Below are 16,708 nucleotides of genomic sequence, written 5' to 3' on the forward strand. Positions count from 1 at the left end.
TCAGATAAGTCGGTTTGCTTGTGCATTTAACATAAAACTGAAATCTGTTTGGTCTTAACTGTGATATTTGGACAATATCATACTTTCTTCAATCCCAAAAGATTTCCTTTTTCAAAATGTGAACTCTTAAAAGCACCATCTTCCCCAAAGTGGGATCTGAGGAACCAATCCTTCATTGTATTTATAAATGTTAATTTTTTCCTTTTGTTTTCACTTGCTTACTCAAAAAGTAGAATAAATAGAATAGCTCTGTCTCACTTGGAAAAGAACAACTTTTGGAGCCTCAACTTGGCTGCATTAAAAATTAGAAATGTCTTTGATGATGCGCAGCTGTCTTCATGTCTTCATCACAGATGTCTCATGCATTCCAGGAGGCTGACTAATGTACCTGGAGAAATGAAGCATGCTTTCTCACTCTTTGTCTTGAAGCTCTTGTCTGACCAAGAAGGGACTAGCTTCTCCTTGCTCTATACCTAGGAACTGAATTACAAACTGCTTTTGAGAAAAGACAAATCCTTATATTCCTCCCCAGCACTCTCCTTCTTGTTGTCATATATGCTTGTCTCCAACACATTTTGCCACACTCGGTGATCTGGCGGGTGCCCCTTTATCTCAATGTTCCTCCTACGGAGAATCACTTAGGACGAGATCCCAAGATGGTGAAACTTCAAAGCTTTCCTAGGGACAGCTGCTATTAGTGCAAAGGAAAAAGAGAACGAGAGCACAGTTTATTTCATAGTCTACCATCCACTGAAGGACGTCACACTAAGAGTCCCCAAACAACCCTAAGACCAAAGTCGAATCTCTGAGCTCAGCAACTAAGAAACAAGTTCTGGAGATCTCTGTTGTGTGGTTCTCAGCGTTAGAAATCCAAAGAATTGTCTTTCCTCAAAGGACTTCCATTATCCCACAGTAGCAACTCTTCTTCCCTGCTCTCTGGCAAAAAGCACGCAATCACTACCTCTGCCTCAATTTCCCCAGGAACCTTTCACCTAGAACCCAGAGTTCATATGCAGTTAAGATTTGTGTGCTTTGGGGATAGAAGTATAAATGATGAAGCCAGTTTTTTGTGTGAGAGACTTACATAGCTGACAGCTCTATTTGGAAGATCAATGCATTTTGCTATATGTAAGTTATACTCAATTAAAAAATAATTCTACTGATAAAGACACTCACCCCCTCAGGGAAGCTGCCCTTACTTGACTCAAGTTATAACAGGATTCTCTATCCCATGTATCCTACCTCATTTATAAAAGGGGGGGCAGCAAAAAAACATGAATATCTTCCCCCATCACATGCACCCCAGCCCCTCACTAAAACTGCATTTTCCTCAGTGTATGCCTTCCATTCAGTTACATGAAATATTGCTAGACTGTCTCGGTGGGCAAAAGGGAAAATTTAAAAGAAATTTATAGGGCCAAAGGGATGAGCCAACTGTAGCCCTGAAAAATTGTGTGAGGTGAGTCATTCGCATACCAGTGCCTGAGCAAGGCGGCCTCTAACCTGCCTCAGCATGGGGTAGAAAGAGCACAAGGGATCTCAACTCACTATAAAAAGAATAAACATTTTCTAAAGAACAGCCTCCTATCAAGTTCACTCCCAGCACTGAATAACCACTTTCAACCGCTGAAAAATTCTTCCCAGTGAAAATATTTACCTCAGGGAATAAATAACATTAAATACGAAATTAATAAATATTCAGGCAATTTGAGATTTTATTGTGAAAATAGCTATTTTGATATTATATCCAGTTTCTCACTTATCAGAATAAATTCTTTACAACATTGATCATCACTACCACTTCTGGGTATTTATACATAATCTCTGAGTAAAATATATTCACACTAGGCATGACCAGAATATTTCAATTATGACCAACATTGCTTTAAGATCTTTACAACAAAACTATAGTATTTGTACACCAGTAGAGATGTTTAAAATATTTACCAAAGATAAGGTTGGTGGAACAAAACCAATATATGTACACATATATTTCTTAATCTTCTTTGTGCTCAATCTTCTAGAAAGCCAAAGTGACATTAGAAACACCTCAAATTTCCATTTCAAGATGCACAGAAAAATGGAAACATGTAATTTCCTATCATACAAACTAAAACATTAAGTCAGAAGAGGAATAAAGCTCATCTTCATGAAATCAACATAAAAGCCTGGGTACAGCCTTCCTTCTCTGATGAAGAGACCCCAGCATAGCAGGCGAAGGAGCCAGCAGTCCGAAGAACGACGGGCGAGCCTGGCCCTCTGTAAAGTGCATGACTTGCTGAGGACTGATGCAAACTCTAGCAAGTCATTTCTCTTGATTTCGAAGAATCCGGGATACGTAAAGTAAATGATGAAAAGGCAATTCTCTGAATTTGCATGAGGAAAACTAAAGAATCACAGCAAAGACCCAACTGCTTTTCACATGGCTAGATGTTCACCATTACACAATGCAAAGACCAAAGGCAAGCTTTCCATCAAATACACATCCAAAGTGTGAAGTTCCAATAGGTAACTGTACACTCTGCAGAGAAGAAACAAAGAGCATCCTTATGCCTGATTAGAAATCCAGTTTTATACTTTGAGATGAAATCACATACACTTAGTCCTCTGAAATTTGGAGGTCTAGTGATGTTTAAAGTTTTTAGGATATCGAAGCCTCTAGAATTTAATGAAAACGGTAAACCCTTATTCTAGAAAATGTACACACAAACATAAAATCCTTGTTTAGAACATAGCTTCAGACTAGAATAGAACTTGAAAATATTAAATTTCTTTTGCTTTGTCACTGAAGCAACTGTAAACTTTCTACAATAGTGTGTGCGTCTATATGCGCATATACATGTATATATATTTAAATATGCATAAAAGCAGCAGCTTATATGTGACTTTAATGCTATAAATCCCATCACCTTTTTGGCACTTTTAAAGCACAGCCAAAAATGATCTGAAAATTTGTTCCAGAATTGCAAGTTGGTCCCCACTGTCTCAGAGATTCCTAAATGCTGCTGAGTTCTCTGGAGCCACCTGGTCATGTCCCTGCACAGCTGTTCCAAGCCAGCTGGGATTCTAGGGAAAGAAACTAACTGACCAGGGGCCTTACAGGAGCCTAAATAACCAAACTGTTTAAACCCATGCTCCCCCTCCCTTCAACTTCATGGTCCAAGGCAGTCCTAACCTATCTTCCCATTTTTGATCACCACTCAATAGAGGGGCACCTGACAACAGGAAACCTTTGCAATTAGCACCAGCAAGCAAAACCACTCCAGGGTAGTGCTTCCCTAAGTATATTTCTCAGAATAAAAATCCCACAAGATACCTATTGTAAACAAAACCCACAAAACAAAAAACAAACCGTATACAATAAATCAGGGAAACAGCACAGACAAGATAGGCCCTTCTCAGAAACTGAAACCACACAAAGATTCAGAAAAGCCTAGAGTAACCTAACAGAGCATTTCCCAAACTTATTTGGCCACAGAACCCTCTAGTCACATAATAACAATATAATCTGCCAAAACACACCTTTTTCTCCAGGGAACTAAAAGATGGTTTTTTAAAAATCTTATGGTATAATTTCACATTAATAATAATCAGGATACAAAACGACTTGCTTTCCTGTCATTTTTTTTTAAAAGAAACTACTTTGTTTTGCTAAGAATATTCTTCTATCACAACATTCCCCTCTCTACAAATGTCCAGCTCAAAGTTATATTTTCTTATACCATTATACAAGAATGTTAATTCTCATCCATAATCACTGGCCTCTTCATCTGGAATAAATAATTGCTGTATGCTTTTGATTCTGAGAATAGCTCTTCACCTCAATCGCAGTGGTTTTAAGTCTAGGGCCAGTAACCTGGGCTTTTAGCAAACACAACATTCCAGCAAGATTTTGGGCTTCCTAGCAAACCCTACTTAACATCCCAACAGGGGCTAAAATATTTTGAAAACCCTTAAAAAACCCCAAAACTTCCTCTTTACTCTCTGTGAAAATCAGCCTTTTGAAGATCTAATGACACTTCAGTTAAACCTCTCAGGGCAGGGGCACCTGGGTGGCTCAGCTGGTTAAGCATCTGCCTTTAGCTCAGGTCATGATCCCAGGGTCCTGGGACTGAACCCTGTTTCCCCTGCATGGCTGCCTGCTCAGTGGGGAGCCTGCTTCTCCTTCTACTTTTGCCCCTCCCCTAACTTGTGCATGCTTGCTCTCTCTCAAAGTAAATACATAAAATCTTAAAAAAAACCTTTGAGGGTAACAGATTACAAATCTTTAGTTCATGTAATTTACAATAAATTTCTTAATAATCCATTTAAGAAATAAGAAAACACCAAAGAGCAAATGTAAATTCCACAGAGCTGAACAAGAAAAAAAGACAAAAGATAATTCTTAATACCAACAACATATACAAGAGACAATAATCAAAACCCAAATTATTCTCAGCGGCTCTGATCAGGATTTCAATTATATAAATGACCAAAGCAAGATGAAGTCAATTACTAAATCCCTCTGAGCTTAGAACAAAAACACACAGATGCTGCACCTTCTTCATCAAAGCACGGCTCTAGCGCACACCTCGTCACACTGTGTAATTAGAGAGAACACAGCAAAGCAAAGAACTACCACCCCATGAAGACAAAGAACTTTTTCTTAATGTATCTTACCCAAAAAGGTAAACCCAGGTACCACAGAAAGAAGATACTACTACAAATATAAAATCATAGGATATTTTATAGGGAATTGGAGTTCTTGGTTTTAGATTGTTGTTTTTTCTTTTCTGGTAGGGCAAAGCAGATCTTTAGATACTCAGCCGTTACAAACCTGAGGTGTTTCTTTCTTTAAACTTAAGAAGGAAGTAAGTTATATTTAATTTATATTATGTATTTGTCTGGAACTGAACACTAAATACTATGTTTGAATCATTTGATTTAAATCAGAGTTTATGTAGATAATCATAAATTTACTTTTTAAAACCCTTTTGATATACAGACTCATAAGAAGTTCCAAAAATAGTACATGACTGTGTATCCATCATTCAGCTTCTTGACTTTATATTTTGGTTTTAAAGGGTTAAGACTTTTGACTGTTTATGGAAAACTGTCAAAAAACCCAATAGGCCTGGTGGATATATATTCTTGGAACAGTCTCCATGAAAACATACTCCTGACTTTAAATACCACAATTATCACATGAAGGCACCTTAAAAAATTGGTTTTCTGAGATTGTATCATTGATACGTTTCTGCCTATTTTGATGTCTAGTTTCTTTCCAGTTTTGTAGACTTCTGAAAACTGCAGCTTAGCTGTGTTTGAAATAAGCTCCCTGATTCCTTCACATTAATAAATCTAGTAATATTAAATGAATAGAAATTACAAATGCAAATCAAAATGCTTTGGATTTATTATAAAACTCTTGAATTCTCTAGTACTCCCAAAATAATACAAACAACCCTAAGCTGAAATTTGTCGTTGCCAATCTTTGCAGGGGAAAATAACCATGGTGAAGGAATGACAATCCTCAATGCTTTTTAGAGTGTCTTTAGTGTTCAAAGAAACGGTCAATCTTATGGATGACCGGTGGCCGTCCACTGATGGAAGATCTTTATCTTATGGGAATTATCTGACTGGTTTTCTAATCCTATAATACCAACAAATATAAACACAAACACGGTCCCTTTGGTCATATTCCACCATCACGTCCTCAAGAAAGTAGCTCACAGTATTTTGTTAAACACTGTGTACCATTTATCTCAGCAACTGAAACTTTATCCAGAACATATCCTGACAGGCTGGTCACAAGCTCTCTGGCCAATCTGGAAAGTTCTTTCTTTCTAAGAGCTTCTTCGATGCGTGGCTCATCCCTGGAATGCTTTATACTCAGTTATAGCTTCCTGACATCTTGTTGGCTTATCCTCAAAATGCTCAACTAAGAATCCCACTGTATAAATTCTCACTTATCTAAATCACATTTTGCATCTTAGGAAAGGTAGTCTGGAAACATCCTAGCCTATGTACTGCAAGTCTAAAGGCAATTCAAAGCAGGAATGACCAAAAGGAAGTAAATCATTATTACAGCTGTCTTTTGTACTAAAAAATGACAAATACATGTTATTCTAGAATGCTATCTTTCATTAAACTTTCAAAACGTGAAATGTTACAATATGTTTATTGGTTGAATTCTGTGACGTAAGAACACGATCTCTACATTCGTATAAAAATTTAAACACACTATCCTTAGCATGGATATTAGTAGTTTTACTCCCAGAAAACTTTACATAAGCCAGTATTATCTTTGTGCCCAGGGAGAAACTTGGGAGTTAAATTTACCATTTGAGGGCGCCTGGGTGGCTCAGTGGGTTAAGCCGCTGCCTTCGGCTCAGGTCATGATCTCAGAGTCCTGGGATCGAGTCCCGCATCGGGCTCTCTGCTCAGCAGAGAGCCTGCTTCCCTCTCTCTCTCTCTCTCTGCCTGCCTCTCCATCTACTTGTGATTTCTCTCTGTCAAATAAATAAATAAAATCTTTAAAAAAAAAAAAAAAATTTACCATTTGATTTTAGAATCTGTTAGGGTTGATATAGCTCTTTCTCCCCCAATTTTTCATTTTTCCCAAACCTAATTTTAATTGTCCTGTTTTACGTACATTGACAATTTTAAGCCACTTCAAATGCTTCTTTGAAGGCTTAACATAAATCACAATTGAAAAAGACCAACCCTAACTAAAGTATAAATAGACTGATTAATGTGTTAACCACCCTTCTCCAATATACATCAATCCCAGAGGACGGTAAGTCCTATGGTCATGATTTTTAATATAGAATATTCGTACGGATTTTGGATTGCTGGAATCTAATAGAAAATTAATACAGAGCACACAAACTCATTGCAGAAGTAATGTGAAACTCATTAGTTACTTTCCCTAAATACATCCAAACAGATAAGATTTTGAAGACTACTTTGTTTCTCATTTAATTAAAACTTTCAAGAAAAAATATTTACAATGACTTATAGACTCCTGCATCAAGAGCTACCTAAATACAGAGCAAACTGGGAGGATTTAGGTCAAACACAGCTGAGCTCCATTCAGCTCCAATTAGGCAAGTCTCTTGACTACAGAGCTGTTTTCTTAACATGGGGGTTTCTGCACGACGTGGTAAGATTTGCTGAGCACCATAGTAATCTTTTGAGACACTAGTCAAAAACATGATCCTATATTTTAAAAACCCCAGAAGTGGTTTTAGGACAACAGAAGCACCTCAGCCACTAAAATTAGAGAGATTCTGTTATAAGGAAAATCACCTGCACAGCAAATCCTTTAACAGGTCGGCAACCAATAAATAGAAAATACTCTTTAAAAACTACCGCTATTTCCAAATATCCCATTAGATGCTTCAACTGTAGTTCAACTATATGGAAAATAATAAGTTGCCATAAAGCTTTTGACTATGTGACAGTCGTTTTATGAAAAGAACACTGGTTCAAGCATGATGAACTTGGACCAAGCACACAGTAGGTACTTCTGTCACTCTAGCAGAGTAGTATCTGACAGTTGGGCAACTTTCAGTAAGACTTTATAGCCTAGCATAATAAATGATGACCAATATACTCAGTTCCCCTAAAATTAATCCAAGAAAGAGAGGACTTGAGTTAAAAATGTACTACAAATACATAGGTCTAAAGCTGCCATTGGTCCAATAAACTAAAAGAATCTTTGCCAACCTTAACTGAACACATCACCAATACCAATGTTCTATTGAAGTGCATACAGTCAGATGAGTATTATATGAAACCACCTGTGATACATATATATATCTCTCAGACATATATATATGTGTGTGTGTGTGTGTATAGTACTGATAGCCCAAAAGATTACACTTCTGAGAGCATAATTCAAAAGCACATTCCTTGTTGCTTTTTAAATACAGGCTTTTCTACTGAAGTAAATAGAATATGAGAACATTACATTTTCCCCTAATGTCTAAAATTGGCATCAAAATTTCTAAACAGAAGAAAAAGAAGCCTCAAAGAGCCACATATTAGATATTTAAACTGTTCCAAGAAAACTAAATTAATAATAAATTAACTTGAATAAATAAGAGCACACATTCAGAACAGAATTGTATGTTTTGGTCAGCAACATGTGAACTAAAGGCAAAAATCTGCCAAGATTAAGGCAGGCTGTTGTTGTTGTTTAAATATACAGTACAGTGTGTTTTCTTTTTTCCCCAAGTTCATTTAGCATTTACTCTGATGTTATCTAAAGTGCACTGCCAAGCTAAAATACAAGCTTCCTAATTAAGAAAAACTAGATGTCAGAGAAAGTTTCTTTTTAGAGCCTTCCTTATACCTACTAATGACATTTTCTGTTTGCCATCACATAAGTAGTGTAAGAGATGACTGCATGACTTTGGACACAAAGCATGAGGACTGTCAGGGCGATAGCCGTTGTAAGGAATTACTTTCTTCTTCTGCTGGAGTCAATTTAAGTGTTGGCAGTTTCCGAGGAGGAAGCTGAGGGCTTTGGCGAAGATTGTCATCCATCTGTGGAACGTACAAAAGATACATCTGACTAATGGCGGTGGCACCACTTGTGTGGACTGTGGTCTCCCCGTCCAAACCATAGCCTGGAAGAGTACAGAACCATATGGTTCCAGGACTGCCTGAGAAACCTTTTCCTTACAAATACTCAAGAATTCGAAATGTTGCACCCCAAATACCAGCTAACTCAGTGTATGTATAAAAGCTATGTTGCTCGTCTTTGATGCCTTCCAATGGAAAAAAGTATTCCTGGTGAACGCCTTGAATCAATTGTGTTGTCAGGCTTTTTTCTTACAAGAATTAAGTCCCTCAAATATTACTCTTTCTTTTTTTAAGCTCTATATTTTCTGTCCAAATGGTGAACAATAGTAGCCAATAGGTTTGTTGTCCTAACACCGGTAGTCAACAGTGAACCACACCGAGAGCAGATGTGAAACGGGTGGACAGGGGAGTGCCTGACTTAGAGTTAGGAAGCTCTCATATATTGATAATGACCCAAGATAGAAGTGTACCAAGTGATACAATTGGGTGCCTCCTGGGTGCCCTTTCCGCACAGGTAGATATCTCGTGGTTCCCTCTACATGGCTGTCATGAATTTGCCACACAGAGAAAATGAAAATTCTACTGGATGGCCCCTATCTAGCAGTTAAGTGTCTAAAACAATCTACATAATCTTTCTATGACCCACATTTAAACAGTCAGCATATTTCCTCTCACGGGATTGACTGAGTTGGGCTAAGAAGATAAACTTGGCGTGTAGTCAGCCCACCTAAACTTTAGTACTGGTCTTTTACAGTTTTACTGCTCAGTTCTACTCACTACTCATGTTCTAACAACACATGAAATACTGTAAGAAGAAACAGAATGGTCATGCCAGGGAGAGGCAGAGGTTTCTGGCAACTAGTACTACTAGTACTGGATTCAGAGTTCCAGGTATCTCCTTCATTTGCAGCTGACTAACTACAGAGCCCATGTTGGAATCCAGTCTCCAGAGTTCAAATACCCTTTCTGCTTCTAGCCAGCTGAATGACCTTACGTAGGTGACATATACTACTCTCGAAGTGTCACCGTCCTTATCTGTAATACAGGGCTGATGGAGTAGTTGATGGAGTACACAGAGCTGCTGTGAGGACTAGTGAGACAACTCAAAAGCTCACACAACACGGTGCCGTTACTGAGACCTCAGGAACTGAGGGCCAGTGCTATCAGGCCACAGTGCCTCACTGGTTAGTGAAAAAAGGAAGTATCATTCACTGGTATAAGAAAAAAAGCAAGTTCATCAGACATTTGGGGGAAAATGCGTAAGTCTCTTGGATTTTTTCAACTAGAATCACCTTTGAAATTTCCATTACTGGCTATCTCCCCTATGTACTTCCTCAATATCTCTCTTATCGAATGAGCAAACCCAAAGTGGCAAAATATGCCCACTGATTAAACACAACAACAAGACCAAAAACCATAAGCGACATTAAGAACAGGTAAGGAAAGGAAGGAGAAAAAAATAACACAGTTTAAGTAGAAGAAAGAAAAAGACATCATAGTGCTATTCAGAAAGGACAAGCACAGGTGCTTATAATCTCAAGAAGTGCTATCCTTCAGAGACAGAAACAGACAAGCAAAGAAGTGTTTTAGTTTTGTCTTTTTGTTTTTTTTTTTTTAAACCGGGCTTTTGGGTCTCCTAATTTGAAAAATCACTAATTATGTGGTAAAAGTAAACCCAATACCACTCTCAAAGTAATCAGGTCACAAAAAAAAAAAAAAAAAAGTAATCAGGTCACTACTGGCTTCAAAACACTGTATTATGTACAACTTCAATAAATGTATATTTGAGCAGCTTTATGGAAAAAAATAAACTCTTAAAAAAAACTAAGAGGGTAAAGTTAATGCATATTAACTTAACTTAGTTAAGTTAATTAAAAGTTACAATATTAATTTCAGGAAGGAAAATACTAAACTACTATAAAATAATGATTGAAATAAACTTGACCTTTTCAATCAAGTTGGATTCCTTATTTACAAGTTGTGTGAGTTTCTGCAGATTTGCATCTACCGTTTCTTGTCCAGGAGAGATGCCTAAGAAGCCAGGACAGAAATCAGAAAGACAGAAAATTTTGAAAAGCTGTTTAGACTGAAAGAATTTTGAGTCTCTCCACCCTCCCAAGTATGCCACCCTCCAAAAATAAATAAATAAAACTAGGCAAAATGAAAAACAATTATGGGTTTAAAGGCAAAGTTAAAAGAGATAGTAATGCTCCCAAAACCAAACCCTAAACAAAAAGACTAAATTAGTCTATTAAGTAGACAGCCAAGTGTTATGCAGTTAGCAAGTGTAGTTAGTCAAAGAGCACAGCAGTTCTCATATCCTTCTCAAATTTTGAGTTGTACCTTTTCCCCACTCATACCAAATAAGCCTTCAGTCACAACGACTGGGACAGCCTTCTAAGGCAGAGACTCCGATACGGCACCCAACCAGGCATTCACAGTATTTGGAGGGACTTAAAAAAATACAGATTCCTGGGCTCCATGCCTGTGAGATGCTAATTCAGTAAATCTGACAAAGGAGCCAAAATTCTGTATTTGTCCTCTAGCCAGGTTTGCTAATCACTGTTCCAGAGTAACAAGGTTGAAAGGTACTTAGTTTGATGACCCTCTAACTGCTAACCCCTCGCTTTCTACCAAACACACAACCCACCCTGAAAAAGAAACTGTCCCTAAGCCAGTTACCCTTGTAACTTCTGTTTCCTTAAAAGAACAGTCTCTGCCAATTCTCCCAATACAAATTTCGTATCCTGATCACTTAAGCACAAGGTCCCACACTCCCAAGGAACCATATCCTAAGTGACGGGTATCCTCTATTTACAATACCTCCAGTCTGATGCAACCAGTTTTCAAGTAGTGGAATCATGGGAGTGTACCTCCCCCAAATCAATCTGCTGCTGATTCCTGTTCACGCAGGAAAATGCAGGAAGCAATATTTAAAATAATTGCCCATTTGCATTAGGATAAATGCTATCTTTTAGCAGGGACTCAATAAATACCTGTGGTTAACTTTTAGAAGAAAATGATCCACTTCAAAGGGGCAATTTTTAAAGAAGAACAAGAGGCAAGAAATGTATAAAATCTAGAAGAACAGACAAAAGGCAAACGTCTATTTCTCTATTTAAAGTAGAACTAGCACATGGGAATAAATTTGGAAAAATGCAACTGTTTTAAGTGCTACAATTCAACATTACAGACAATACACAAATTTCTTCAATAAGTCAAGAATTTTGCTTATATGTCCATTGGAAAATACGCAGATATTCTACGCAAACACAGATTAGCTGAAGAGGGGCCAGCTTACCTCCAAGACTAAGCCTAAAATAACTGTTTAGGATGTCATCACAGAAACGGCACAGGTTGGAGAGCTGTTTTAGATGTTCTTGTAACTGAACTTTAGGAAAGCGTACTTTATAAAGTGGCGCGAGGAAACCAAATACATAGGCATCCAAGGTAGATGGCCTAAAAATAAATTAAGGATTTTTTAAAAAACACATAGGAAAATACTAATGTGGGATTATGTTAAAAATATTTTTTCTCAAATCCATTTGCCAATTCTGGAGTATATAATATAGCCTTTTAAAAGGTTTACTACATATTTTTGCTTATAAAATGATGCAATGAATGAGGGTTATATTCAGTAGTTTTTTAAATACTGTAACCATTTATTTTATTTAGAAGAAAAGTTATAAAGTAAAGACGCATGTTTACTCACAAGTGTTATGTACAGATAAGAGACAGGGTGGGAATAGCCTTAGATATTTTAAATTCACACAGATAGCATATGGAGTCAATGTTTGATTACCACGGACAGAAAAAGTTCACTAGAGTAATCCATTAAATCTTTTTATTAAAGTAAAAAACTCATAAAGGGGGGCAAGACAACTTGCTTTAGGTAAGTGTTTATTGATTACATGCATACAAAACATCAGAATGATTTTGAAGGGAATGTACTCACGTATCTCCAAAGAAAAACTGAGATGTTCCCAATCTGTTTGACAGAAGATTTAGGCACTCCTTGGCATCTCTGTATATCTAATAAGGACAAAATAACAACTCAAAAGTAGGAAGGATGCTCTAGAACTCCTTTTAGGCAGGCATTTAGGTACATTCATCTCTGCTGCCTCTCGTGTTCCTCCTCTGGAGGCCCCTTGCTTTGAAAGTAATCCCAACCATACCTGAGCTTCCACTTCTCGGAGGTGGTAGAGAGGAGGCTCTCCTCTGGTCAGAAGAATTCTATTTAGTGCTCCCTTAGACATCCTTCCAGGCAGAATCAAACTCAAGGGAAAAGGAATTCGTGAAGCAAACCATGGCTTTGTCACAGTAAAGTAATTGTCACTCTCAACCCAGAATGTATGAAGCTGCAAACCAAACAAAAACAACTAAAAACCAAAACCAAACCAAACAAAAACAAAAAACAAAGAACCCCCCCCAATCAAAAAACCAAAATCAAAATCAAAAACAAACCCACTACAAGCATGTTCTTTTATTAAAAGAAAGGTCATCTGATCAAGTGAAAGTTTTTGATAAACATCTTTGTCTAAAGGAGCTTCATCCAACTTTCCCAATTTGAATGACCCAAATATAAAACAAGATTTTAAAAACATGCATCTGTTGATTGCTGTATCCCATGCACCCAGAACAAGGCCTGGCATATATCTGCTCAATAAATACTTGTTGAATGAATGAACTATACTTAGCTGATTTCTATACATGGGAGCACCAAACTCCATCTTCCATAAATAAATTTATTTCCAAAATGACATTACCTTTCACTTCATTGTTTCCTGTCCTAGTTGAATGTCTAACAATCCAGTTGCACAGTAACACAGAATCAAGATTAATACATAAATGAAACTTCCTCTCTTAAGCCATTTTCACTATGCTCCTTCTAAATAGGCTGAAGGATATTTTTAGTAGGTCATTATAATACCAATGCTTACCACTGCAGGAAGAAGCTTCTCTTCGATGAGAGCAATGTAAGCCAGGGTATCTGCCCCCTGTTTTGCTGAGAGTTCATAATCAGCATTATATTTCTATGAAAAAACATAAAACCAAAATACTTGAGAAGTCAAGGGCATCTCAAAACAGGGAAGCTAAATAATATTATTCCTCAAAAATGGCAAATAAGATATTAAAAGGCAGAATGATAAATACCAAATCAGTGACAAATGCAGCTTGTGCAAATAAAATTCTTAGCACAACATCACACACACGGTAAGGTCAGTAAATACTGTTTTTTTTTTTTTAACTGCTATTATTTAATGATTGTTTATGACCCAGTTTTGTTAGTGCTTGCCATATAGTGCAAACTTAATAAACAGAAGCTATTATTTTTAATAATAAGGAAGAAGTTCTAATTAGCTGCATTTTTCCCCATGAAAAAAGAAAGAACCCCCCCCCCCAATTTAAAACAGTTCTAAATTTTGTTGACATAGGACTGACTTTTTTAAGAAAAGTATTGTCAAACCCAATTATAACTTTGGTATTTAAAGAAGTCTTTACATGTTTAAATATTCTGGATACATTATACAAATCTTTACATGCTCGCCCATTTTAGATACATTACTTCATGAAACATTTAATTGCAACTCTCTAGTTAAGTGTTCTTTAAAAATAAAATAGTTGCTAGCTGGTGGGAACTCAGATGTCATATGCAGCAGAAAGTGTGTAGCAGCTTTGTGACTAAATTGACAGTCGTATCAGTAAGTGTAATCGTGGAGATGGCTTCATTGAATCTGCTTATGTCTAAACTTAAATCCAGAACAGTATATGAAAATATAAATTGAGTGTACTTCACTATATGACTTTCAAATCACAATACAACTCATGATTCAGAGCAGTAATTCTCAAGTCCATTTTTATATCAAACCTGAGGTATCTCCAATTATCTACTGATTTGGTTAAAAAAAATTTAAAAAAAAACTTTACAATGTTTTTATTTTTGTTGTTTTTAAGTAACATGCAGGGAACATGTTAAAAATGAACCACCCACCTGTTTTCTTAAAAAGTTTAGTATTTTTGCAGGCTGAGAAACAATGTTGTCTTCAGTTGTCAAAATTGGTACATCTCCTATAACCAAAAACAGTTCACATACAAGGAAATGTTTCTACTTCCTCTGAAGGGATTCTGATCCCCTAAAAACTACACCAACTGCCATTTGGAGGAGGGAAATGAGTAAGCTCATCTTAGTTTTTTGCAATTTCACAATGCAGTTTTGGAGAACACTGTCATTTCTCGTAATTTCCATTGATCTGGCTTATATTTTAAAGTACTACTCAGAATGATCAAACCATAAGCAACATAAAGCCAAGGTCATGACAAGAAGAAACTAAACCCCAAGGTATTCCATGGCTGTATGCCTCACAGGTTTAAATTCGGCGAGGAAGGGGGAGTAATTTCAAAAACAGCAGTAAAGTGTATTAAAATGTTTACACTGTACCTCTTGAACCTCTCCAGGTGTTATCTATGACATTGACTTTCAAGGGTGCACCAGAAAATTTGGCGTAAGCCTGAAACAAAGTTTGCAATAAAACATTAGGCTTGAGTACGTAGCACAAATCTACAGAGCAACTTTACAGCCTGGTCCCCCTAAGGCAGAAACGCCTGACACGCGGGCTGTGTCCCTCCCTCTCCGGCTGTCTAGCAGAGGACCCGCGCGTCAGCTGCCCAAGTTTCGGGGACTCTGTTCCCCCAAAGGTCTGGGGGATGCAGAGCTGGGCGCGCGTGCACCCAGCTTTGGCTTTTCATTCCACCGCCCAGAAAGCTCTGCAAGGCTGAAAAGACTCGGAGCCAAACGAGAAAGCCATGACTCTTCCGCGAGGCCTTGGCGGGGTCACAGGCCAGGCTGTGACTCCAGAGTAAGGAACCCAGTGCAGTGCAGCGAGAAGCTCCCCGGCCACTCTCGGCCCTGCAGCGCCGCAGGGAACCGCGGCGAGCGACGGAGACCAGACCCAGTCAGCCTCGCGCCTCTGGCCCCGCCCATCTTTCCTGCGCCCTGGCCCGCAAGGCGGCCTCACCATCACCACCAGGGACTCGCTGTGCACCGATGGGAGCCCCCAGCCACCTCCCCAGCAACTGAGCTCCAAGGGGGCCGCCATCTTGCCGGGGCTGACCTTTGCTACACCGGAAGTACTTAGCGGCCCAATTTCCGGCACGTTGAAGCACAGGGCGGGGCGGAGGGAGGGAAAAGTACCTTTGGACTGTGAAGAGGTGTGGCAAGGAGAGGTGGAGGGGTTAAAAGTGCCCTCACCTTAGCTAATTGAATTTAAATTAAAAAAATAATAATAAGATAAATAAAAAATAAAAGCCCACTTAGAATCAGCCTGGCCTAATGGTTAAGAATCCTGGCCCTTAAGATACGTCTGCCAGACAGTGCTCAAATATTTACTGGAAGCCAAGTGTTTGAACATTACTACCTTGGGCCTAAACTAGCCCATTTGTAAAATAGGCAGGATTGTTGTGTTTTTAAAAAATTATGACACAGGGAGAAATAAGTTGACATACAATAGGCACTCAATAATTGTTCAACCCCTTACCCCATACACTTGGCTTTTGTCTCATTCCACTCTCAGTCTTAATTATGTCACCCTCATGTTCACTTGCTCCACTCTCCTTAGAGGTAACCCTATTACTGAAACTTGTTAAGTGAATTCTGCCTTTTTCAGACAGGAAAATCTCCTTTCTCTGCCACTGCTCCCTCCAAACAGAGCTTAACTGTCACCTTCTTGGGATGATTTTACAAAGTTAGGAACTTTGGCATTCCTGCAGACCCTTGTATACACTTAAATTGTGGCTTCTATTCCATGCAAATTTTTTGCCTTTCACTGTACTGAAAATTCTCTGAAGACAGAACAGGGCTGGCTTCATAGATGGGAGACCTGTGTAGTCACACAGGGCCCTGTGCACAGAAGAGCCCAGAACTGCCTTAATGTTCTGCTGCCATTGTCTTGAAATTAACTTTTTAACAAGGGGCTTCCATTTTTATTTTCTCCTGGGCCCTACAGATCGTATAGCCACCTAACCTGTGGGCATGAACCAAATGTTTTTTGAAAATCACACTGACAATTTCTCAGAGAAACCGTCAAGGAGGAATAATAGGCCTTCAGAATGCCATGATCCTATCAGACTTACAGGGTCC

General features: G+C 38.2%; 1 protein-coding gene across 4 annotated transcripts; it reads right to left on the bottom strand.

The window, feature by feature from the left end:
- Positions 1-1,691: 1,691 nt before the first annotated feature.
- Positions 1,692-15,683, bottom strand: MTX3 (metaxin 3). Of its 4 annotated transcripts, none has more exons than XM_059418138.1 (9): positions 15,588-15,683; positions 15,011-15,080; positions 14,564-14,640; positions 13,512-13,604; positions 12,747-12,929; positions 12,527-12,603; positions 11,873-12,030; positions 10,517-10,602; positions 1,692-2,521 (listed from the first exon to the last, which is right to left on the bottom strand). In XM_059418138.1, the coding sequence occupies exons 1-9, from the start codon at positions 15,666-15,668 to the stop codon at positions 2,441-2,443; spliced, it is 906 nt and encodes a 301-aa protein (XP_059274121.1). In that variant the 5' UTR covers positions 15,669-15,683; the 3' UTR covers positions 1,692-2,440. The 4 variants fall into 4 exon arrangements, with proteins under 4 accessions (XP_059274121.1, XP_059274123.1, XP_059274120.1 ...); XM_059418137.1 differs by having other exon boundaries at positions 2,428-8,532; XM_059418140.1 differs by lacking the exon at positions 10,517-10,602.
- Between the last annotated feature and the right edge of the window lie 1,025 nt (positions 15,684-16,708).

The sequence above is a fragment of the Mustela nigripes genome, chromosome 12 (assembly GCF_022355385.1).
Source record: "Mustela nigripes isolate SB6536 chromosome 12, MUSNIG.SB6536, whole genome shotgun sequence".
In the NCBI taxonomy this organism is placed as follows: Eukaryota; Metazoa; Chordata; class Mammalia; order Carnivora; family Mustelidae; genus Mustela; species Mustela nigripes.